The 26489-nt window shown below is 44.3% G+C and overlaps 1 protein-coding gene across 5 annotated transcripts in view; it reads right to left on the bottom strand.

The window, feature by feature from the left end:
• Positions 1-19718, bottom strand: part of atrx (ATRX chromatin remodeler) — a 56749-nt gene extending 37031 nt beyond the window's left edge. The window contains exons 1-14 of one of the 5 annotated variants that reach the window (XM_034291707.1): positions 19525-19718; positions 17889-17956; positions 16965-17112; positions 15565-15651; positions 14238-14347; positions 13824-13891; positions 13166-13693; positions 9136-10991; positions 8931-8997; positions 3280-3421; positions 2973-3156; positions 2186-2406; positions 1813-1995; positions 222-390 (exon numbers count right to left, since the gene is read on the bottom strand). In XM_034291707.1, coding sequence (XP_034147598.1) covers positions 222-390; positions 1813-1995; positions 2186-2406; positions 2973-3156; positions 3280-3421; positions 8931-8997; positions 9136-10991; positions 13166-13693; positions 13824-13891; positions 14238-14347; positions 15565-15651; positions 16965-17112; positions 17889-17951 — 3826 coding nt within the window. In that variant the 5' untranslated portion in view covers positions 17952-17956; positions 19525-19718. The remainder of the gene's footprint in view (positions 1-221; positions 391-1812; positions 1996-2185; positions 2407-2972; positions 3157-3279; positions 3422-8930; positions 8998-9135; positions 10992-13165; positions 13694-13823; positions 13892-14237; positions 14348-15564; positions 15652-16964; positions 17113-17888; positions 17957-19524) is intronic. The other 4 variants (XM_034291708.1, XM_034291705.1, XM_034291709.1 and 1 more) reach the window with 4 other exon arrangements.
• Between the last annotated feature and the right edge of the window lie 6771 nt (positions 19719-26489).

Here is a 26489-nt window from a genome sequence, read left to right as displayed (position 1 = left end):
CCCCCCCCATCACAACGTTAAGTTGTCCCTTACCGTCAACCTGATGTGGTTTCAGTTTGGTGACCCCCCCATCACAACATTAAGTTGTCCCTTACCGTCAACCTGATGTGGTTTCAGTTTGGTGAGCCCCCCCCATCACAACGTTAAGTTGTCCCTTACCGTCAACCTGATGTGGTTTCAGTTTGGTGACCCCCCCATCACAACGTTAAGTTATCCCTTACCGTCAACCTGATGTGGTTTCAGTTTGGTGACCAGGTTGCGGTGGACTTGCACCAGGGGCTCCTTGGTCTCCTCGTCTTCATCCAGCACTAGTTTGGTTGTGATTGGGCAAGCAACGGCTGACTCCTCCTCCACCACAAGCACCTGATCCGGAGGAGGGACATACAAAGTCTAGTCTAAAAGCATTAAAACCTACACATACGAAAGCATACATTTATTCAGCTGGAAGTGACAGGTGGATTGGTTTCCAAACCGGACCTCTATGACCCAGTAGAAACAGAACCCTACAGACCAGACCTCTATGACCCAGTAGAAACAGAACCCTACAGACCAGACCACTATGACCCAGTAGAAACAGAACCCTACAGACCAGACCTCTATGACCCAGTAGAAACAGAACCCTACAGACCAGACCTCTATGACCCAGTAGAAACAGAACCCTACAGACCAGACCTCTATGAACCAGTAGAAACAGAACCCTACAGACCAGACCACTATGACCCAGTAGAAACAGAACCCTACGGACCAGACCTCTATGACCCAGTAGAAACAGAACCCTACAGACCAGACCTCTATGACCCAGTAGAAACAGAAGACAAAAGACCAGACCTATATGACCCAGTAGAAACGGAAGACAAAAGACCAGACCTCTATGACCCAGTAGATACAGAACCCTACGGACCAGACCTCTATGATCCTGTAGAAACAGAACCCTACAGACCAGACCACTATGACCCAGTAGAAACAGAACCCTACGGACCAGACCACTATGACCCAGTAGAAACAGAACCCTATGGACCAGACCACTATGTCCCAGTAGAAACAGAACCCTACGGACCAGACCACTATGACCCAGGACCAGACCACTATGACCCAGTAGAAACAGAACCCTACGGACCAGACCTCTATGACCCAGTAGAAACAGAACCCTATGGACCAGACATTTATGACCCAGTAGAAACAGAAAACTGAGTCTGAATCAAAGCAAATTTGATACGTTTGTTAACATTCCTATTTAGCCAATTTCTAGTGGTCTAAGTTTCTTAAACAAAAACGTGCAGTCGGAAGAGTCATTCCCTATTTCAGCAGATATTTTAAATAAACAGTAGAAACACAATCCTCTTGACAGCAACAAATCTCCAGTCAATGTGACAAAACCCTGATGCTTCACGAAAGCCCAACTAGTTCCAAGACTGTTATCAAGGTCGACATTCCACACAGACGTGTCTCTCTCATCCCCTGAGCTGATACTTTTGGGCAATGCATTGCACAACATTTCATTTTTATTATAAAAAACTGAAATCCCCTTTCCCTCAGTTCATCACTATGAAGTCTGGAAAGCCTCAGAGTTTTAGTGGACTTTCAATGTCAGAGATGTTCTCACTTCACTGCTGCTCCATATCAGTTCTCTGCCAATCATTATTCTACCCAGCCAGGGACACAACTCATACTGTGGCCAGCTGTTGCCCTACTAATCCCATAATACAACCAGTTCGATTTTAGAGTAGAACATCCCATCATTTTTTACATCGACAATATACATACACCCTGGCAATGGCTGATACAAGACTTTATAAACAGTGGATTTTTTACCTCTCTGAGTTTCTCCCTCAGTTGCTCCCTCTCAGCGATGCGCCTCCTCCTCTCCTCCTCCTCTTTCAGGGCATCCCTCGTTTCTGTCCTCAGCTTGTCATCCTTCAGGATTTTTCTGATCTTCTTCCTCTGACCTTTGGGAGTGTCTCCATCTTCCTTTCCTGACCCTGACGCAGAATCATCCTGCAGGACAGAAGGCTTAACCTTTCAAATTCAGCCCCTTAGAAACCCACCAAACCAATCAATCAGAGAGTGTGACCCATGTTATGGTAATTAATCACACATTGATTAATCAATCTGTGCCCCCAACCAAACTCAGACTTCTTGAAGCATTTTGTTTGAAAGGAGCGCATACACCTCCTGTCCCACATACCTTCTCCTCGGAGGAATCGTCCTGAACCTTGATCCTTCGCCGTTTCTTTTTCTGGGCGTAGCTCCTTTCCTCCTTCTTCTTGTCTTTCCTCTTGGAGGAGCGAGTTGTCCTCCTGCGGCTGCCCCCCTCCTCTGACTCCTCACTGATCACCTCACTCACTCCAGACTCGCTGCTGCCAGCTGACTCCTCAAAGTCTGAATCCTCAGAGTCATCAGTGCCAACTGGGAGGGAAAGGTAGAAGGACAAAGGAAAAGGTAGACGGACAAAGGAAAAAATAGACGGAAAAAAGGAAAAAATAGACGGACAAAGGAAAAGGTAGACGGACGAAGGAAAAGGTAGACGGACGAAGGAAAAGGTAGACGGACGAAGGAAAAGGTAGACGGACAAAGGAAAAGGTAGACGGACAAAGGAAAAGGTAGACGGACAAAGGAAAAGGTAGACGGACAAAGGAAAAGGTAGACGGACAAAGGAAAAGGTAGACGGACAAAGGAAAAGGTAGACGGACAAAGGAAAAGGTAGACGGACAAAGGAAAAGGTAGACGGACAAAGGAAAAGGTAGACGGACAAAGGAAAAGGTAGACGGACAAAGGAAAAGGTAGACGGACAAAGGAAAAGGTAGACGGACGAAGACGGACAAAGGAAAAGGTAGACGGACGAAGACGGACAAAGGAAAAGGTAGACGGACAAAGGAGAAACAAGAGGACATTAATTCAAATTCAGAGAAAAATGAGTGTATCCACAGAGAAAACAGACAAAAACAGACAGGCACTCAGCCACCCAGACAGACCTTTCCGCCTGGTCCTTTTTGTCTTTGTCTCCTTCTTTCCCTTGGCCGGCTTCTCGTCTCCAGACTCTCCCTCGCTCAGCTTCAGTTTGTGGCGGAGGAGCCGGTGGCGGCGCCCAGCACCCTTCTTCACGTCCACGTCAGAGGCAGAGTCGCCATCATCATCATCATCATCATCATCATCATCTGAAGGGAAGAGGGGTGGTTCACTGTTTTACATCATTCTAGTGACATCATAACACTGAACACTGAAGAATCACTCCAACATACTACAAACAAATGAGAGTAAAACTAATTCTAAATATAGCTGACCCTCCTCTTCCTCCGGCTCTTCATCCTCCTCCTCTCCCTTTTTCTCTGGGTCTCTCTCCTGTCCATCATCATCAGAGCTCTCCTCGGCTCCTGAGGAGTAATTGGCCTTGATTTGGGCCAAAAGCATCTTCTTGGCAATTCTGCAATTGAGATACATTCAGTTAAACAGACAGGAGACCACAGAAAGACAAAGGTGCTGAACTGGGATCATACATACAACAGACATTGTAGACATTTCATTGATATTGTTCATTATGACAACCACCATGATAAAGCCTTGCGTTCCTACTCAATCTGGCGCTGTTGCAGGGACGCACACTAGCTTATACTGCCTTTTGTGTGGGTTGCAGCACCTGATTGGACTGCCTACCCGATTGGTCTGACCTACAAAGGTCCATCCCAATGATTTACCCCTTCCCATTCGTTCTCAGTGCTTATTCATTGCTTCTCTCCACGCCTTCCCATAGTTACTGTTGCTAAAACTAGCAGACATGTATATGGAATTGCTGATAGAAAGCAGACAGACCAGGCATGGTGCTGGAATGTCTGAACCTAGCGATATGATGCAAATGTGTCAAGCGACATACCATGCTGACGATACCATGATGTTGTTTAACGGGATCATAATGACAGGATATGTTGATGTTGTTTACCGGGATCATAATGACAGGATATGTTGATGTTGTTTACCGGATCATAATGACAGGATACGATAATGTTGTTTACTGGGATCATAATGACAGGATACGATTATGTTGTTTACCGGGATCATAATGACAGGATACGATTATGTTGTTTACCGGGATCATAATGACAGGATACGATTATGTTGTTTACCGGGATCATAATGACAGGATACGATTATGTTGTTTACCGGGATCATAATGACAGGATACGATTATGTTGTTTACCGGGATCATAATGACAGGATACGATTATGTTGTTTACCGGGATCATAATGACAGGATATGTTGATGTTGTTTACCGGGATCATAATGATAGGATATGTTGATGTTGTTTACCGGGATCAAACCTGACTAGAACTAAAAAATTTGAAGACATTACTCCAGCACTAGCCACTTTACATTGGCTGCCAGGTTAAGGCTAGGGCTGTTTTTAAAGTTTTATTGTTAACCTATAAAGCAATACATGAACCTGCTACTGCTTACCTCACTGAAATGATCCAGCCATACATACCTACACGTAACCTTAGATAGCAAGATGCAGGCCTTTTAATTGAACCTAGAACTTCTAAACAAACAGCTGGAGGCAGGGCTTGTTCTCATAGAGCTCCACTACTCTGGAATGATTTGCCAATAAAAGTTAGAAATGCAGACTCAGTGCAAACTTTCAAGTGTCTACTAAAGACTAATCTCTTCAGTATGGTCTATGATTAAGTGCAGTCTGGCCCGCGGGCGTGAAGGTGACCAGTAGGGTTGATACTGTCCACCCTTGCTGTCTTGATACTGTCCACCCTTGCTGTCTTGATACTGTCCACCCTTGCTGTCTTGTTACTGTCCACCCTTGCTGTCTTGTTACTGTCCATCCTTGCTGTCTTGTTACTGTCCATCCTTGCTGTCTTGATACTGTCCACCCTTGCTGCCTTGTTACTGTCCATCCTTGCTGTCTTGTTACTGTCCACCCTTGCTGTCTTGTTACTGTCCATCCTTGCTGTCTTGTTACTGTCCACCCTTGCTGTCTTGATACTGTCCACACTTGCTGTCTTGCCAGGTGGGCTCTCATCGGCACTGGGTTGCCCTCCCCCCAATGCTATTTGGGGGCGGAGTCACTGGCTTGTTGTTGTTGTGCAATTGGGCTGAACTCTACTGGCAATAATCGGCAGATAGGGCCAGATAGGGCCAAAGTGTCACTGGACCCCCCTGTCTCAGCCCCAAGGTCTTATGCTGCTATATTATTGTGCTGGGGGAGTAGGGTCAGTTCACCTTATCCACTGTAAATCTTTGTAAACCTAAGGAATGCAGTCCCTAAATGTTCTTGTCTCCTGCTTCGTTCAAAATTGGAGGACATTAAGTCTTGGCCCACACCTCCCGAGTACCAGGCTCTAAAGACTTGTTGCTGCTACTGTCCAAAGTCTTCCTGGTTGTGTTGCAGATCAAGACAACACCTGAAGATTCCAGCTGCCGGTCTGCTTTTCAATTGTAGCGTCATGAAAGGTACAGCTTCTAGGGTGGTTGATCTACTTCAGTTTCTAGTAATCTCTCTACAACACCAAGAGTGAATGGCTAGATGAGAATTCTAATTCAAGTGTTAACACAGGTATCTGTTATGCATGCAGCTACCCTGTTATGTTCATTGGTGTTTTTCCCCTCCTGCCGTTTCCCCAGGTGTCCTTTATGTTCCTGATTGTGCTCGTTGGTGTTTCCCACCTGGCAGTCATGAGTGCATCGCCTGACTGCTGAGGTGGACCAATCAGTAGATACCCCTCCTAATTGCACCACCTGTTCCTTTTTCCATTACCCAATCACATCACACATCCCTGGTTTAAAAACCCAGTCAGTTGCTTCTCCCAGAGACTTTTTCTTTACCCCACATGGACATTGACACTCTTGAGATACACACCATTTTTGATAGACAGACACTTCGTTCATTCATAGATCACTTAGTTTAACACCTACATTTTACTTTGTCCAGTTTCATGTGAGTATGTATTGCTGGGGTGTTTTGTTTGGTGTCATTTGCTGTTTAGTCCCTGTTCAACATGTGTGTTTTTGTTTGTCCCTGTGTCCCTGGGAAAATGTATTTTTTAGCAAGTCACCCTTGGGCATACACTACCCGTAGGAAAACGTTGTCTAAAAACACTAGTTACAACTGAGCGGACCACCCACAGTATTTTAGTATTAGTCAGCTAAGCAGTTCTTGAGGCAGGCAAGTTCATTTTAGGGGTGTTATTTACTATATTATTTCATTTATTGGGTCCAGTTCAGCCCCTTTTCCCTAAACCCTTTAACATGTGTTTATAAAAAAACGTTTTATGTTTCTCGGTATCTTTGGTTGTCTGTGTCGTTTGTTCTCACTGTTCATTTACCCTACACTAATTTACATGGGTTTTATGTTACGGGTCTCTGTACCATCCACCCTGGACTCCTAGAGCCACAGGGTTCGTAACATAACGTGGGGGCTCATCCGGGATATCTCATTGATACCCATGCCACTCATGCACCTTGGTTTAAGTGTCTAGTTCAGTGTTGAACTGTCCAGCTGTGATTGTGCGATCGGCTGGTGTAGAGTTCGGTATTTGTTGGCTTGTGTTGCTAGCACAGGATGGCTACATTTGATCTGGATGCCTTTTTGGCTAACCCCACGTTGCCGGATTTTGATAGATGCCGTAAAGTGGATTTACTGGCTTTGGCTGACCATTTTTCTTTAACCATACAGAAGAGTTTAGTTAAAGCGGAGTTCAGAAAACTTGTGTTAGATGTTTTGTTGAAGGACCAGGTGCTTGTGCTGCCACTGCCACTGCCTAAACCTCCTGCTTCTGTTTGGGATGTGGCTGCTGCTCCTGTAAGCCCGTCCATGTCTGAGGGCGAGGCCAAGGCTCCAGCCACACTGCCCCGCTTCGACCCACTCTCCCCGCTGTCAGACAGTGACACCAGAAGGGATGTCTGTTCAACACGGCTCCAAGTGGAGGCGGAAGGGAGAGAACAGATCAGGCAAGAGACTCTCCAGTTGGAGATGCGTAAATTCAGACTCGAGGCCGAACAGGAGTCACGCAGACTCGAGGCCGAACAAAACAAAACTTTGGGGGTTACTGGTGTTGGAGTTTACAAATTGCTTACCCGAACGCATTGTTGTTAACCTAAACGAAAAGTGCACTCACTATCGGAAGCTTCTATACTGGCAGATTAATTTCTGTTGATGTACAAGAGCGTAATCTCTGCTCGTACAGAGACCACTGGCTCCTGGCCCTAGTCGACGTACAGTACATCAAACTCGGCCCTAAAGACGTACATCAATGCTTTTATTGTCATCAACCAGGACATATGGTTAATGAGTGCTTCCTGCTGAAAAGCAAACAAGGACCGCCTCTGGCCGCCAACAGGTGTTGGGCTAATCCATACTGTTGTTAGGTCAGAGAAACAAGGTGCCTCATGGTAAATGTGGCTTGAAGGTCCCAGTCCCAGATCGCAGTTATGAACCATTCATATTTGAGGGGTTTGTTTCCCTATCAGGTAACAAAGCATTTCAGCGTCTGGTTAGGATCCTTAGAGATACTGGTGTGGCTGCGTCTCAGCGTCTGGTTAGGATCCTTAGAGATACTGGTGTGGCTGTGTCTCAGCGTCTGGTTAGGATCCTTTGAGATACTGGTGCGGCTGCGTCTCAGCGTCTGGTTAGGATCCTTAGACATAGTGGTGCGGCGCAGTCATTCATCCTATCTGACATGTTGCCCTTCTCTGAAAATACATGCTATGGATCCCGTGTGTTAGTCCAGGGAATAGAAATGGGAATTGTCCCAGTGCCATTGCACTTTGTGAACGTACACTCTGAGCTAGTCAGTGGATTGTTCAGAGTTGGAGTACGTCCTATGTTGCCAGTAAAAGGGGTGACGTTTGTAATGGGCAAGCATATTGCCGGTGGAAAGGTGATACCCATATTGGAGATGTTGGATAAAGTGACCAGTCTCTTTCAGAGGAGCTGGCACAGAGTTATCCACAGGAGTTCACCGCTTGTGCCGTCACACGTGTAGTGTTGCCCGAACAGTCTCATTCCCGGTGCTGTGGCCCTAAGTAATCGGTCATCTACCCAACAAACTACATCAGCAGCTCTTGTTTCTAAGGGGCAGACTATGTCAGTGTGACCAGACTGTGTTTATAAGGCAAGGCAGCGCTAACCCACACCTTAATGGCATCTAATTGTTAGGAACAGCTGACTTCAATTACCCACATTGAAAGAAGTCATTGTCCTAGAGTCATTTCCTAGATACTTGCCTATGCTGTGTATATTTGACCAGTGTGTTTAATGAAGACATGTAAAAGTACAGTTTAGTGTGTTCTCTGATCTGATTTGTCTCCCATCCCCCAGGAACTCCACACACGTGTTTACTAGTCGTAGCAACAATTACTTTGGGAATGTTTGAAAGGAAGCAACGTATTGACAAGATAACATTACAGCCTTGTGGGTTTGAAATATAACTTTCCAGCTAGCAACTGGCTAACATTTGTTGGCTAACTGGTTGTGGCAGTTCTGGACTTCAATTAAGTCCAGAACTGCCAATAGTTAATTATCAGCTAGCTAGCCATGCTTTTTTGAAGTGTGAAAAATATTTTGTGGAATTTGATGGTCTGTCCATTCTGACGTCATTACAGATTATAGTGGAAAAATTTGAATCAGGAGAAGGGTTCTCTTCCCTCATCCAGTAATGATAATGCATAAAAGTAGTGATTGGTTTATCCAAGTGAGCATTGTGCAACAGAACCTCCAAGAAACAGCTATGAGCATGAAAATGCCAAATGACCATTACTATGCCTTGTACATTTTTGGCAACCAACATAATGACGATTCCTGTGAAGTTATGCCTAACAAATATCAGCTTTGTTACTCACATACCTTTCAAAAAACTGTCAGCATGATCAAAGCCACAAGAATTACACTTAATAACCAGAATGTAGTCAAAGACTTAGACAGTCATACCTGTTCTCTGGGTCGTCATCATCGTCATCTTCAGCCATCTGTGAGGTCTCATGATTACCTTCATCTCCTACGGATACAGAGGGAGAGGTCCAGGGTTATAGGTCATGGACAATGCTGACACAGAGGAAGAGGTCCAGAGTCATAGGTCATCGACAATGCTGCATACACAATTACTTTAAGGAGCAGTACAGACAGCTCAACTGACCGGAGGATTGTAGGAAGGCATCCCTTCCAGCAACTAGTGTCTCCTCCACTATGGGTTTAATCTTCTGCTGGTCTCCACTCTCTTCTCCAGATCCCTCATCTCTCTCCTCCTCCTCATCATCAGATGATGAGTCCTGCTGCTTGGAAGCTAGTTTAACTCTAGTTTTGCGCTTCAGCTCATATGACCTTTTCCGTTCCCCAGCCTTGCTCTTCTCATCCTCCTCGTCATCCTCCTCCTCCTTTTCTCCTTTTTTAGCACGGCTGCTCCTCCTCTTCCCCGGCCTCAGTCTGCTGAGTGACTTAATCTCTTTCTCCAGGTCAGAGTCAGAGTTAGAAGAGTGCTCCAAGCCCTTCTGCTTCATCTTTTTCTTGGATGTGTTCTTGGAAGAAGCTGTGGATGACCTATTTTTCTTCTTCTTTCGATCTTCGTCCGAGTCCGACTCAGTGTTGTCGGAGTCGTCTGCTTTCAGTTTACGTTTGGCTGCCGGCTTCTTGTCAGTCTTCTCTTTGTCTTTCGTCCCTCCGTCTCTCTCTTCATCTGTCTTGTTGAGTTTCAGCGGGCACTTCCTGACTCTCCTGTTATCCTGTTTGCCATTATTGCTGTCCTGCTGCACCTTGTCATCATCCGAGCTGTGTTCCGCTGCCACATTCTGGAGCAGAACCTCCGGAACCTCATCGGAATCAGAGTCCACTTCCTGTTTAGAGGGGTTTGTGTTCAAAGCCTTTGAGGAGGCCACGTCATTGCAGTCCTGCTGCATGTCGCCTTCGTCCGAACTGTGTTCTGCTTCTGCAGTCTGAAGCAGAACATCGGGAACCTCATCGGAATCAGAGTCCACATCCTGTTTAGAGGGGTTTGAGGTCTTGGAGGAGGTTTTGTTCTCTTTCCTTCCTTCCTTCTCCTTTTCTTTCCCCCCTTCCTCCTTCTTTTCAGTCTTGGAACAGCCTTTGGTATTTCTCTTCAGCTTGCCCTTTTCCTCGCCATCTGAGTCGCTGTCACTGTTCTCTTGAGAGGAGGCATTCTTCTTGTTCCTGAGTGGCGTCGTTTTGGTCCGGGTTGAGCGTCGGCTGTGAGGGGGGCTCTCCTCCTGTCCCGACCCTGTAGTTTCACCTTCATACTCCTCCTTGGTTTCCTCTACACACTTGTTTTTCTCTCTTTCTTTCTCCTTCCCTCCATCCTTGCTCTTAGACCTGGAGGTTCGTATGGTTACCACAGGAACGGGGGTCAACTTGACAATCAGGTTCTTCACCTTGGGAGGAGACTTTTGGGTGTTGTGCATCTTCCTGTTAGAAATGGCGTCAGGGCTCTGAGATTTGCTGGCCTCTTTAGGTTCTACATCATCGTTACCTGGTGTTAACCCCGTAGAGTCCGCCAGACTTTCAACCATCTGGAACAACTCATCAGGGACAGATGGTCCAATGGACACAATGTCCTGATCACCATCACACTTCTCTGCTCCCTCCTCCTCCTCCTCCTCCTCCTCTTCTTCCGTTCTCTCCTCCTTCTTTCCCCCAGCATTCAACTTGGTCCGATCATTGGCCAAGACTTCAGTCTCTGAGTCCAAGTGGTCCTGAGAGGCTTGGGCGGGGCTTCCCTCCATCTCTGCATCCTCTACCCTCCCGTCCTTGCCATCCTCCTCATTCCCACCTTCATTGATAGCCATTTTGTCCTTTTCTGCCTCCTGCCCGTCCCCACTCTCTACCTTGTTGTCCATCTGAACGTGACTGCTACTATTAGAAACGGCACTGTGCTGTTCAGGCTCCCCGTTCTGCTGGCTCTGATCCTGGGAAGAACTGAACTGAGCCTCCAGTTCCACCTCCAAGGCTGCATGGGCCTTCTTCAGATCCGCCAGGACAGACCTGGCAATATAAAGGGACAGGCCAACAATTAGACCCGGAGACATAGAGGGACAGGCCAACAATTAGACCCAGAGACATAGAGGGTCGTGCCGACAATTAGACCCGGAGACATAGAGAGACAGGCCGACAATTAGACCCGGAGACATAGAGGGACAGGCCGACAATTAGACCCGGAGACATAGAGGGACAGGTAGATAATTAGACCCGGAGACATAGAGGGACAGGCCGACAATTAGACCCGGAGACATAGAGGGACAGGCAGATAATTAGACCCGGAGACATAGAGGGACAGGCCGACAATTAGACCCGGAGACATAGAGGGACAGGCCGACAATTAGACCCGGAGACATAGAGGGACATGCCGACAATTAGACCCGGAGACATAGAGGGACAGGCCGACAATTAGACCCGGAGACATAGAGGGACAGGCCGACAATTAGACCCGGAGACATAGAGGGACAGGCAGATAATTAGATGTGGAGACAGAGGGACAGGCATATAATTACATGTGGAGATATAGAGGGACAGGCAGATAATTACAGTGGATATAAAAAGTCTACACACCCCTGTTAAAATGCAAAGTTTTTGTGATCTAAAAGAATGAGACATATAAATCATGTCAGAACTTTTCCCACTTTTAATGTGACCTATAATGTGAACAATTCAATACAAAAATGAAATCTTCGAGGGGGGAAAATAAAAACCTTACAATAACTTGGTTGCATAAGTGTGCACACCCTCTTATAACTGGGGATGTGGCTGTGTTCAGAATTAACCAATCAAATTCAAAAATAATAAATAGAAGTCATCACACACCTGCCATCATTTAAAGTGACTCTGATTAATCACAAATAAAGTTGCTGTTCTAGTAGGAGTTTGGCTTTTGCATCTCAAAGCAAAAGCCATGGTCCACAGGGAGCTTCCAAAGCATCACAGGGATCTCATTGTTGAAAGATATCAGTCAGGAGAAGGGTACAAAATAATTTCCAAAACATTAGCTATACCATGGAACACAGTGAAGACAGTAATCATGTGGAGATAATATGGCACATCAGAGACATTACCAAGAACTGGACGTCCCTCCAAAATTGATGAAAAGACGAGAAGAAAACTGGTCAGGGAGGCTTCCGAGAAGCCTACAGCAACATTGAAGGAACTGCAGGAATTTCTGGCAAGTACTGACTGTGTGCTACATGTGACAACAATCTCCCTTATCCTTCATAAGAATGGGCTGTGGGGTAGGGTGGCAAGACGGAAGTTGTTTCTTACAAAGAAAAACCTCAAATCCCGGCTGAAGTTTGCAAAAACAAACATCAAGTCCCCCAAAAGCACATGGGAAAATCTGTTATGGTCTGATTAAACCAAGGTTGAACTTTTTGGCCATAATTCCAAAAGGTATGTTTGGCACAAAAACAACACTGCACATCACCCAAAAACACCCTACCCACAGTGAAGCATGGTGGTGGCAACATCATGCTTGGGGCTTTTTTTCTTCAGCTGGAGCCAGAGCCTTAGTCAGGGTGGCCAGGGCCTTAGTCAGAATTATGAATAATTCCAAATACCAGGCCATTTTAGCACATAACCTTCAGGCATCCGTTAGAATGCTGAAGATGAAGTTCAACTTTCAGCACAACAACAACCCAAAGCACACATCCAAATCCATAAAAGCATGGCTTTACCAGAAGATTAACGTTTTGGAATGGCCCAGTCCTGAATCCAATTGAACATCTATGGGGTGATCTGAAGAGAGCTGTGCGCAGGAGATGTCCTCGCAATCTTACAAATATTGAGCACCTTTGCAAAGAAGAGTGGGCAAATATTGCCACATCAAGATGTGCCATGCTAATAGACTCCTACCCAAAAAAGACTGAGTGCTGTAATAAAATCAAAAGGTGCTTCAACAAAGTATTAGTTTAAGGGTATGCACACTTATGCAACCAGGTTATTGTAGGATTTTTGTTTTTCAATTGAATTGTTCATGTTATACGTCACATTAAAGGTGGAAAAAGTTCTGACATGATTTATCTTTGTCTCATTCTTTTACATTACAAGAACCTGGCCTTTTATCAGGGGTGTGTATACTTATATCCACTATAGATGTGGAGATATAGAAGGAGATCATAGATCATTGCTGGGCAGCTGTCGGTAAATAATAAAGCAACATGTTTTGATACCTGAAGGCCTTGAGGTGTCTCTGCCTGGTGGCGCCTCCACCACCTCCCTGCTCATCCTCAACCTGCTGGATGAACTGTATGAAGGTGTTGTTGAGGCCGGTGGTCGTCTCAATCAGCTTCTTAGTTCTCTTGACCAGCTCCTTGGGGACCTTCATGGCCTTGTAGGAGAAGGTCAGCGTCCCGGACCCATCTGAATACTCTTTACCGTTCACCACAGCTTTTCCATGGTGGTGGCCTGTCACCTTCTTGTGACCTTTCAACTCCTTCTTGTCCTTCCTCCGTTCCTTCTCCTCCTTCTCTGTCTTGCGCCCTGTTCTCCAGAGGTCCTCCAGCTTAGCCATGACGTTGGAGCAGTAGGTGGTGAGGTCAGTGAGGGGCTGGGGGTTGCAGATGTAGCAGTACCATTTGTTGTTTTCGTCAGTGATCATGGACAGCTCCTTGCGACCCAGGTTACGCAGAATGCACTTCTTGCAGAAGGCGTTGTGGCAGTAATCGCAGCAGATCAAGTTCCCTCCCTCAGCGCACCACCTGGGCGTGAAACAACCAATGTCAACGGTCAAAGGGTGATGCACCTAGTGTTGGTGAGTGATGCATAACTCCTGAAATCTCTGATTGAACCTTCATCACTTCCTGATGATTGAAGCTAAGGCAAACCTACCTGCACTGCTCGTCCATGCCGTCCTCATCTTTGTTGATGTCATCACTGGTGTAATACTTATAGCAAGACTGGGGAAGAGAAAAACGATGAGACGGTAGGATGAAGAAAACAAAAATACTGATCCGTCCACTAATACTGCAATGTCACTGTCTCCAATGGAAAGTTCACAGCAAAAAACTACAATCCATCTCAAACTTCAATCCATCTCTAGGGCCCAGTGTTTCTATTAACATTTTGAAATCCAATTAAAAACCCTTTTCAAGTCAAACATTTGTCATTTTAATTCATACCATTTCTACGCACTGAATCCAACCTTATGAGATCCAGACAGATAACGTCGGAAAGGCCAATCAGATGTGATCAGAACTGGCGTGACGGACAGTGAGTGAGAACAACCGGTCCAGGTGTATCTACCTTACACAGCAGGACGTGAAGCATGGGGTGCTGGAACACAGAGTGACGCTGGAAATGGTTGACCTGCTGCCCACAGGCTGTGCAGTCGATCCTCTCCTGCAGGGTCGTATCTGGACAACACAGGAGACCCACATGACAAGTAGTTCACATCCAGTATCAATCCAAATCCCACTGACTTGAGACTTGTGGCACTCCAGTCTCCTTCTTGCCTCATGTAGCACCTAACAGAAGGCATATCTGAGGAGGCGGTCCAGATATGGAGGAAGTGGAGCTTTTCCACAGGCCGTTCTGACACAAAACTGTACATTTCAAGGACTTTTCAATTGTTTTATTTTTCTTGTGATGGAAAGTGGGGAAATATAAAAGGACAGTTTTTGCTGAACAGTGGGCTGGATTTTAACCCATGTTGCAGCAGTGCATGTGCAATGGATTTGAATTTAAATGTACCTGATTTAACAGTGAATACAGGGTGTCTGGCAGTTCCATCAGACATTTTAGGACCTTTCAAATGCCAAAGGGAACGCCATTCACCAACATAAGCATGGACCAGCAACCGGTCAGGAGAAAGGTCCATGCATTATATTACTGGGAAGGTGTGCCATTTAGCCAATGAGAATTCCCCTGTCGGGTTACTTATAACCACAACATAACATGACAACTCTAGCCAGCCAGCCCTGGAGAATGTTCCAATACTAAAATAGGACACGTGCTACAAAGAAGAAATAGAGGCGAAGACACAAACGCCTAAGCCTACAAATAGAGAAGTAATTACACACAAACCTTTCAAAAGGATGAAGGCATTCTAGATGTTTTATTATGTGCCATATATAGTGCTGGAACCAGTGCAACATCTGGTTGGGCTACAATTGAAATATGGGGGTCGCACATGTGCATTTGTTTAGGCTAACCCAATGGGCTAATCATTAGCTAGATCAAAGACTTGACACAATACCAGCATACTCACTTTGATACCAACACCGGCTTTGTACAATGATTCTTAATAACACAATAAAAATGTTAACATTGGCTGCCTCCCTAGATCCACAATTCTCACTAGAAGCCACATACACAAACACACAAAATAGTAAAGTGATAGTCCAACAAAAAATGCTTCTGTTGTAGCCTAAGTAATAGAAATACGTTTCTATTTTCTGTATGGCGGTGGCAGAAGCTGGCTCACTAACCATCCACAACAGAAGACAACGATCAATGCATCAAGCTGGCAAGAGTGGATTGTAGCTGCCCCCCTTCTCCCACACCCCCCTCTCCACAAGTGGTGTGTGTGTGTGTGTGTGTGTCTCTGAGAGAGAAAAGTCAGGAGACAAACCGGTCTTCTTCCTCGATGGATCCACCCGGAGCTTCATGGCCTTACTCTTTTCCTCTTTCTTGTCAAGGCGCCGAACCACCACCACATCTGAAGGACATGAGGGTCAGTCCACATTCGGAATCCCAAATAACACACTATTCCCTATGTAGCATACAACTTCGGCTAGGATTTAGGGTGGCTGCTCAGGAACACATGCTCCTGAGTACAAATGCATTTAGGAGCACAACTTGTCACAGTACAGTTTAATTGTCTCTTGTGCTGATAATTACTCACAATCACTTTGGTAAACAAGAGACCTGGAAACATACTATACATGTCTATTGCAGGGGTCTCTACTCCTTTTGGATATGAGAGCTAATCTCTTATTTTAGCATTAAATAAGGCACATTCTGCCCTCCCCAGAAACTTTGTCCCAGGACCTTATTGTACAAGAGAAAGTACTGTATTATGTTTTCAGTCAACATACCTTGTCAAATGAGTTAATAAACTGCACTAATAGAGGCCATATAAATTGTAGTTAACACTGCTCTGCAGGCCTGTGACGGCCAAGGGAACTAAGGTATAGGCTTATTCATCCAGATGTCCGTTCCCCCTCGAGTCTGGCTGGCCGCCGATTCACAGATTGTGGGTCCCGGTTCCTACTGTGGATTAGTGCTGTGGTTGGCCAGGTCCATGACAGTTTTGGTGTGGGCGTGTGTGTATGTATGTGTATATATATATATATATATATATATGTCCCTCTGTGAGGTGTCCCTCTGTGAGGTGTCCCTCTCTGTGTGTGTGTATATAAAACATTTTCAGAAGTGCAGTTCAGTTATTTTCTATGATTCTTCTCAATGAACATTACAAATAACACATGGGAGTCTATGTATTGGGAGTTTTAAAAATCTGTGTTTCAGTGTAGCAGGGACAAAGGCAGCACAGAGGGATGATTTACAGACTGAGCACAGACAGGTCCAGTAGCTCATATCAGCTGATGATAAAATGAGCAATATGCTGACAATTCATTTGCCAGATATCGTGTATGTTTCCGCATTTGAGCCAATAGTGGCCAAAAGGGGGTCAGATCATTTCCAATGACGACCTCATTGGACAGGGTCAGGTTTGGGGTCAGGGTTGGGGTTAGCTGGAAGCCTGGGGAGGCCAGTACATGGGAGACTGGTTTGAGATTTTGCAGTAAAACACAAACCCTGCGTGTACTTCAGACTTCCATAAAGCAGCAATGACTGCCGAAGAGCGCTTAGTTTTCACAGCACACATTTTGTTTCAATGGAACAGGTAAGTGTTTATTTAGGATGCTTATGTTCATGCTTTATTTCATACGTTTGTATGGACATTCAACATACATATGGACATTCAGTTGGTGACCCCATAGACGCCAGTTAAGTCGTAGCCCATACCATCAGAAGGGACGTCGGACTCATCGTCATCCGCTCCACTCTCACCCGAGGTGTCAGACTCCTTCCATTCAGTGTGCTTGGATGTGACAGCTGACTTCCTCTTTGTGCGAGAGGAGGACGGCCTAACAGTTTCTGTTGAGCTCCCAGGCTAAGGAGCAATAAACAACAACCACATCAGCATCAGTAACACAACAACAACATCAGCAATAACAGAATCAGCAACATTAGCAATAACAACATCAACAACAAGTCATTTGAGGAGCATAAGCTTGAAATAATCTGAATAAAAACAGAGCCTGAGTGATCATATTATTCCGTTATCTACCACAGCTACAGTGGGGTGTCCAAAATGACACCCTCTTCCATGAAAAGTGCAGTAGGTTTGATCAGAGCTCTAGGCTGGGTCACCTTCACAAGGTTGACTTTAATAATGACTGTATATAAACTGGGTCACCTTCACAAGGTTGACTTTAATAATGACTGTATATAAACTGGGTCACCTACACAAGGATGACTTTAATAATGACTGTATATAAACTGGGTCACCTTCACAAGGTTGACTTTAATAATGACTGTATATAAACTGGGTCACCTTCACAAGGATGACTTTAATAATGACTGTATATAAACTGGGTCACCTTCACAAGGTTGACTTTAATAATGACTGTATATAAACTGGGTAATCTTCACAAGGTTGACTTTAATAATGACTGTATATAAACTGGGTAATCTTCAGAAGGCAATAAACGGGGGGGATTTTTTTCAACAGCTGAGGAGATTTATTTTATTTCTTTATTTCATCTTTGTCTAACCAGGTAAGTCAATTGAGAACCAATTCTAATTTACAATGACGACCTGGCCAAAGACATAATAACTTGAAACTTGAATTCTTAAATGGGCAAAATGGAGAAAGAACATATTTACTTGCGGACATACCTCCTCTTCCTCCATCATATGGTCGGCAGATTCAGTAGAGGCCTTACTCATGTTACCTGTCAACAGCATAACATCACACTATTACTTCTGAACACAATTAGTAAAAACATTACCACCAAGTGAAATGTAACAAATCACATGCATTTTCCTTAAGTAGCCAAGTAACTGTTCTAAATGTCCAAGAAAATACAGGGGTTAAACAGTCTGAAGCTCTGATCCTGACAAAGGCCCCAGGTACTGTCCACTACATGAAAATAAGGATGTAGCTCTAGTAGGTGTAATGGTCACTGTTTGGAAAAAAATTAAGCAACAATTTGTTACATTTGAAGGTTTTCCATATTTATTTCATCGAGAAAAGTAGAGACAAAGAACAAAGGAAATCGCTGAAATATGATATCCATGGATTCGAACTGGCGCAATGCATATTATGATGTGGACTGAAGGCAGCAACCTGGACACCTGAGCAGACCTCTTCAGGGCACTACTTCAACGGGGGTTGGAATGGAACTTGGGCTCTATTACGTTTGAACTAAATTTGAAGAGTTGACTAGGCCTACTTTCTAAAGATTATTTACAAATCTGAAGCTTTCGTAATTGTTTTTGTAATACCAACATGAATTTGTTAACTAGTTGGTGAAGTTACATGACTGTGTAATTAGCTAACATTACGGGTTGTTTGGTTTATTTCGTGTAGATAACCTGCTCAACTACACATAATTTAAAATACACCCATTAAGCCAACATAAAAAAACAGCACCAAATATGAAATAAAAACCGTGCGCTGGGTAACTTGAGGTAACGGTCTAGACCCGTCAGCCATTAGCTTTGTTTATTTATATTTTGCGTCATCACATAGGCGTGAGGTGATTGTGTTGTTCATCTTCTGAATGCATTGGTTTCCTCTCTGGAGTTACAGCAGTTAGCACATCTAGTAGGGTCTGCAACAGTGCACACAAGATCGCGCGAGCTGGGATATATATATATATTTTTTTTTTATACAAAAAACGGGCCGCATCCCATCTAAAGGGATATTTAGCTACTTTCAAAGGGTTAGCTTGTTGGCCATCTTGTCTGTGCAGTAAGTTAGCCTGGCATTAAAGTTGCGAGGTCAACCGACACACACCAATGCAGTAAGTCAACATTTCTGAGATTTTCCGTTTCCCGGGCAACCCCGGTGCACGCATGGTCCGGAGCATGTATGCTCCAGTGCATGCAGAGGCATGCACCGATACACATGCAAGCATCAGTCTATCCCCTCCCCCAGAATAAAAACATGTCAGATCTCAATTTAGCTAGTATGCTCGCTAGCGAATTACCCTTATTTGATGCATTCCCGTGCATTACACTCATGATGATGGCTTTCTAAAGCACTCGATATATCGTTGTGTTGCGACACTTCACTACCACTTTGTAAACACTAAGTGGATAGTTGGATTACAAGTACAACATTGCAACAGTATGTATTTTCATAGTGTAGCTAACTATTTACGTCGGTAACTTGTGGAAATGTGCCGGTCTGCTACGTACACCGGTACATAGCAAAGTAGCTAGCTAGCCTAGCACAGTGCATTTATGCAAAGATAGTGGTCACTGCTTTGAGGAAAAAGCCGAATATCGCGCATACCTACTATTCTCTGTCGTCATTTCTTGAATGACTGAGAAACGTGAAGTTCTTGGCAGGTCGTCCCAAAGATGCAACGGCTTCTAATCTCAGTAGTTTCTATTTTGGGGGGGAATAGAATATTGAAGCAACCCTGTTCAGTGGAGACAAAGCAAGGGCGCCATCTTGCCGGATGGTTGGAGAGACGCACTAAAATGGCGCATCTAGCCCAAATCCAATATGCAATCCTATTGGTTGAAGAGACAGGAAAGTATGGCTTTCCGATTGGCTAAGTTGTTTTGAGCATTCCCATAGGCCTATAATTTTGTGTGAACCTTTCCCTCTCATAATATATTGGTGCAAAAAAGTATCGCTTATATTTTTGTCCCACCTCTTCGCTCTGGTTTTATTTATTGATTCATTCATTGAATAATGTACACAGGCAGCAGTACGTTTGATCAATTCTATAGTAGAAATGCCATATGCCGATACACGGTTCTTAGTCATTTAGCAGTCGCTCTTATCCAGAATGACTTACAGTTTGTGCATACGTTTTAAGATATCTAGATGACACAACCACGCAACTCAGTAGTAGGAGGTACGTTTCACTGTAAAGTATCCAGCAAAATCAGTGCTAACAGAAAGACGAGACAACAATAATGCTTCCATTGACCGTATTCTGGATTCGGTCTTGTTTCTAAATCCTAACACAATTCTAAGCATTCTCGAACCTTTTCGGTTACATTTTCTAGACTAGAAAACTAAAGTGGGGTTTCAAATGTATTCCCCATTAGAACCGGTTCTGCCTTTGAGCTTGGAAGAACCTACAACATTTATGCTGCAAAACTAAGAACACACACACAAAGAAGCATTATTTGCTAAGTACATTTCCACAAACTATATAATATTGCTTCTGTGGTTAACAACAAAGGGCCAAAGTGACCTGCAATTATACACAATGGGAGTGATCATTCAAGACAGAACACAGAGCAGAGGGCCAATGTCAATAATTTGCATGTCTCTCCTGGCTCAAAGTGGAGGACCAATTTGATTGTCTCATTCTTGGTCTTGCCATCTATGCAGATGCATATTGCCCACGATTAACAGTCTAAACTTTCTAACAAAGGAATGTAAGCTATATAAGCTTGGTGGCAAAATAGCCCTGACCACACCTATTTCTATAGCATACAAGGTAAATTACCCTACACCCTTTTTAAGTTATCTTGCTTACATTAGAAGATTATGCAGTGACTTGAGTCATTGATGTCAATATGGAGGCGACTTCACATAAACATCAGGATAGAGAAGGTTGTTGTGCCAGGATGTAGTTTACCCATATTTAGGCCTACCTAATATATTCAAATGTATTTTATTTATTTATATTATAAATATATACATGCAATAGATTTATGTTTTATTTAAACATATTATTTATATGTTTAAGTAGATTTAATAATGTCTATTTTTTACCAGGTACATTTACAGCAACTACACTAGGGCATAACAGCCTTGCTCCAGAACAGAACTGCTACATATGTTCTTTTTTATGTTTAACATCCTAGTCGTATACTCATATACTCCTAAACATCTACTAAACCTGTCTTCCTCAGGCCATTGGTACCAGCTGGTACACAGTTCAGATACACATCAGCACCACACAAACATGCAACTGGAAGTCTCTTCAAAGGCGCAAAATCCAGATCATGGGCCGGGAGCAACTGGGAGCCACGGAATAACGTATTGAGCCAGGACTACACAAAACTCTTTGCCGCCCCAGCTAATTCAGTCTAATAATGAAATCAGTTTTATTATTGGCTACGCTGGCCACAGGAAGATGTTTTTGGATCAGGGGCTGTTGAGAATGCTAGATCGCGTGATGGAATTGAATGGATGTCAAACGCAGTTTCCGTTGGCCATAATAACATGTTCCTCGCAGACTAAAAGACTGACTGCCAAAACGCACAGTGGAGAGAAATAAGTAAATTTTTCACCATCCTGTTGGGGGGTGCTGAGGTTTCGTCAGGGGTTTTGCAGCACCCCAAGCCAGTTCGGTAGCTACTGCGACTAAAAGTGGATATGATTCATGGGGCCCATGGAGTGGTGGGGCCCATTGATTATAATATTGTTAATGTCTTCTATAAGTGAGGGGGCCCAGGATACCTGGTTGACAGCCCTGCCCCCAGCACCCCTACTTTGTGTGAATATGGTGTCTCCTACTAACTGGACAAAATTGTCAACCATTTTGGGTACGGTGGGGTCTATACAATGTTACGTTATGTATCTAATATAGAAGAGCGAATGTCAAGTATTTGGTGGCGGTCATACCCTTTTAGTCTTGAAAAAAATGCACGTCAAATTATTGCAGGAAAGACAATTGTCCAGCAGATGGCGCTAAAGACCTGTGGACCCTTGAGTCATACATGTACCGTTCACTTCAGTGTATTTCTACGGTCAGTTTAATCTCCACATCGCCCTAGATTTTCCTTTGGTGTATAAAACAAACTGATCACAGATCCGTCTCTCTCTGGCTGGGGGCTGCTTCTTTCACCCAACCGGTGGGCGGAGTCACAACAGGAGGCGTGTCCTCAGAACTCAGAGCTTTTTTGTTACTACGAGATGCGCGAAGTCTGCAGTGACCTGAAATTGTGTTACCGCTGTTTAAGTGTTGGCTTGAGTAGCTAGCTTAGTTTAGTGAGTAGCAGCGCAACCAACGTATTTATTATGCCTTGCTAGATGAACCGACTCAACTCTCAGACACTCTCTGATAATGGCATGCGATGGTTCAATAGACGATTTTCCGGACAAAGTGTTATTGACCCGAACCCCATCTTCATGCACGTGTAACTGCAACAAGAAGTGTAACAGCAAGAACGGCAGCAGCATCAGTACGGTGTTCCTCGGGTTCTTTACTATGTCTCTGTTTCTGCACGTTATCACTGTTCTCTTTTATCTGGATCTCCGGTCTGAAGTGAAACGGGAGATTTCTCAAAGGAGGGGAGGAGACGTGAGGTTGACTCTCAGTGGAACGGATGTGACCGACCTGTTGTTCCCCTCAGGTCCCCAAGTGATGGACCCCGGCGCCCGGGCAGAGGGTCGCGAGGTAAACAAATTATTAAAGTGGCACAGATTCAGAATCGGCACCTGTGTGTGGTTAACAAGATAAGCGTGAGCGTTTTTGGCGGAATACTAGTTTGTTTCAGTCAAAGGGAAGCTTTAAGAAAGTAGCTGACACCTTGTCGGGGCTTTGACCACTGAACCAGCTTAGGGCTCTGTTTTCATACATTTCAATGGAGCAACAGTACAGGCTAATGTAGTTAATTACACACAGGTAAAATCCACCACTTTGCATGAGGCTAACATTCTATCCCGAAAATGTGACACCTCATAACAAAGCCTTCTTCTGTTGACGATAGCAGACCTATTTTCGTTTTAATTTTTGTATGTGAATCACATAGATTAGCCATTGGTCACAGACCAACCATTCTGCAGTCTGCTTTCTACCACCTACCACAAGATCGTTGACTCCTCTTGCATCTTAGGCTGCAAATGTAAGTCATTTTGCATTGAAACAATGTTCTGTGTACAGCTACATTCTTTGTATTGTGTTAACATGGGAGCCCAAGCACTGAGGTTTTTGAATGGGCTCTAGGTCTACGACTCTCTTTGTCCATGGGAGACAGGATCTCTGAGCTCTGGCCTTCCAGAAAGCTCCTGTCTGTGAAACAGTTAGTCTGGAGAGAAACAGGTGTCCATCACTTCTTTACTGAACGCAAACTTGTGTTACTAAAGGGAGAGAAGGAGAGATTCATGAGAAAGAAAGGAGTGAAAGATGATAAAGGAGAGGAGGAGAGATTCATGAGAAAGAAAGGAGAGAGAGATGATAAAGGAGAGGAGGAGAGATTCATGAGAAAGAAAGGAGAGAAAGATGATAAAGGAGAGGAGGAGAGATTCATGAGAAAGAAAGGAGAGAAAGATGATAAAGGAGAGGAGGAGAGATTCATGAGAAAGAAAGGAGAGAAAGATGATAAAGGAGAGGAGGAGAGATTCATGAGAAAGGAGAGAAAGATGATAAAGGAGAGGAGGAGAGATTCATGAGAAGGAGAGAAAGATGATAAAGGAGAGGAGGAGAGATTCATGAGAAAGGAGCGAGAGATGATAAAGGAGAGGAGGAGAGATTCATGAGAAAGGAGAGAAAGATGATAAAGGAGAGGAGGAGAGATTCATGAGAAAGGAGAGAGAGATGATAAAGGAGAGGAGGAGAGATTCATGAGAAAGGAGAGAGAGATGATAAAGGAGAGGAGGAGAGATTCATGAGAAAGGAGAGAGAGATGATAAAGGAGAGGAGGAGAGATTCATGAGAAAGGAGAGAGAGATGATGAAGGAGAGGAGGATGAGGGGTGTGAGACGTCATGCCAGGTGCTGAGCCGGAGGAATAAATGTAGCTCTACGTTTATTGGTACACCTGATGGAATTTGAAGGACGGCTTTAGGCCGAGTCACAGGTCTCTGATTACAAGGTATTTTTTGGTTAATTAGTTGTCACCTGTCTTATAAATCCTCAAAGCATCGGGGTGATCTTCATCGCTGCCATGAATTCACCCCCCCCCCACACACACACAGCTTCTCCACTGCACTCTGAACTGGTTGACGTACAATACTGGGCTGGTAATGGACATTGACCTGGTTCTGCTGGGCTGGTAATGGGGTTCCTTTTGGACATTGACCTGGTTCTGCTGGGCTGGTAATGGGGTTCCTTTTGGACATTGACCTGGTTCTGCTGGGCTGGTAATGGGGTTCCATTTGGACATTGACCTGGTTCTACTGGGCTGGTAATGGGGTTCCTTTTGGACATTGACCTGGTTCTGCTGGGCTGGTAATGGGGTTCCCATTTGGACACTGACCTGGTTCTACTGGGCTGGAAACAGGGTTCCATTTGGACATTGACCTGGTTTTTCTTCTACCGGAACGTCTTCAAGGTACTATGCTTGGTATGTCACACAGTTGGTGATTTTCACTCTTTGAAGACCATGAGGTTGACACACAACACACACTATGACAGATACACACTGGTGCTACAAACACACACACACTTAAGGTGACACACAGACACACACACACACACACACTATGACAGGCACACACACACTGTGACACACACATACACTTAATGTGACACACAAACACACAGACTATGACACACACACACTATGACCACACACACAACTGTGACACACACGCTACACCACTCATCACAGTGTGGCAGCTGTTCCTGGTCACTGGGATTTGCGGTTCTGTCGCTCCAGATGTGTCCATTAAACAAGGCTGATTACAGAGGTACCAGTTTACATAGTGGCAGCAACAGGAGCATGTGACAGAGAAATGGAGCCTCTGCTGTGTGTGTGTGTGTGTGTGTGTGTGTGTTGTGTGTGTGTGTGTGTGCGCGCACACGGGTTTTGCTCCACAGCCCCAGTGCAGGACTTGTCAGTTTACAGACACTTGCTCCGTCTTTGAAGATTTAAAGGCAAATAAATAGTAAATTTCTTCTCACTTTCTGCTACAAATGAAAGGTATTCCTCTGGTTGGCACTTGATTCACATATCAAGACATTGTGAACTCATCACAGTTTACGGGAACGTTACATAACTTAGGATTTAGGTCATTTACTGTAACACCTCAGTTCAGTGTCAATCAGTTAACATCTCTTAGTTAATGTGAGGTCAGTCAGGTAACATCTCTTAGTTATTGTGAGGTCAGTCAGGTAACATCTCTTAGTTAATGTGAGGTCAGTCAGGTAACATCTTTTAGTTAATGTGAGGTCAGTCAGGTAACATCTTTTAGTTAATGTGAGGTCAGTCAGGTAACATCTCTTAGTTAATGTGAGGTCAGTCAGGTAACATCTTTTAGTTAATGTGAGGTCAGTCAGGTAACATCTTTTAGTTAATGTGAGGTCAGTCAGGTAACATCTTTTAGTTAATGTGAGGTCAGTCAGGTAACATCTCTTAGTTAATGTGAGGTCAGTCAGGTAACATCTTTTAGTTAATGTGAGGTCAGTCAGGTAACATCTCTTAGTTATTGTGAGGTCAGTCAAGGTAACATCTCTTAGTTATTGTGAGGTCAGTCAGGTAACCATCTCTTAGTTATTGTGAGGTCAGTCAGGTAACATCTCTTAGTTAATGTGAGGTCAGTCAGGTAACATCTTTTAGTTAATGTGAGGTCAGTCAGGTAACATCTCTTAGTTAATGTGAGGTCAGTCAGGTAACATCTCTTAGTTAATGTGAGGTCAGTCAGGTAACATCTCTTAGTTAATGTGAGGTCAGTCAGGTAACATCTCTTAGTTATTGTGAGGTCAGTCAGGTAACATCTCTTAGTTATTGTGAGGTCAGTCAGGTAACATCTCTTAGTTATTGTGAGGTCAGTCAGGTAACATCTCTTAGTTAATGTGAGGTCAGTCAGGTAACATCTCTTAGTTAATGTGAGGTCAGTCAGGTAACATCTCTTAGTTATTGTGAGGTCAGTCAGGTAACATCTCTTAGTTATTGTGAGGTCAGTCAGGTAACATCTCTTAGTTATTGTGAGGTCAGTCAGGTAACATCTCTTAGTTATTGTGAGGTCAGTCAGGTAACATCTCTTAGTTATTGTGAGGTCAGTCAGGTAACATCTCTTAGTTATTGTGAGGTCAGTCAGGTAACATCTCTTAGTTATTGTGAGGTCAGTCAGGTAACATCTCTTAGTTATTGTGAGGTCAGTCAACCTGGTGTGTTTGGCCTGGCAGCACTGGGCTGGTGACTGACAAAACGTCCTCAATAGACATGATTTGCCAGGGAATACTATACTTGTGGGGACATCCAGACCTGACAAGTATAGCAGCATGCACACGCACTGTACACTAACAACACACACACACACACACATCCAGAACACCACCAGATGAGGCCACAATGTTGAGACACCTGCTCACCAAATGAAAGAAGCTCTAGCAAAAACATCTGG

Source organism: Esox lucius, chromosome 4 (genome assembly GCF_011004845.1).
Source record: "Esox lucius isolate fEsoLuc1 chromosome 4, fEsoLuc1.pri, whole genome shotgun sequence".
NCBI classification, from domain to species: Eukaryota; Metazoa; Chordata; class Actinopteri; order Esociformes; family Esocidae; genus Esox; species Esox lucius.
The sequence above is the reverse complement of the archived record's forward strand: the minus strand, read 5'-3'. Positions and strand labels throughout refer to the sequence as shown.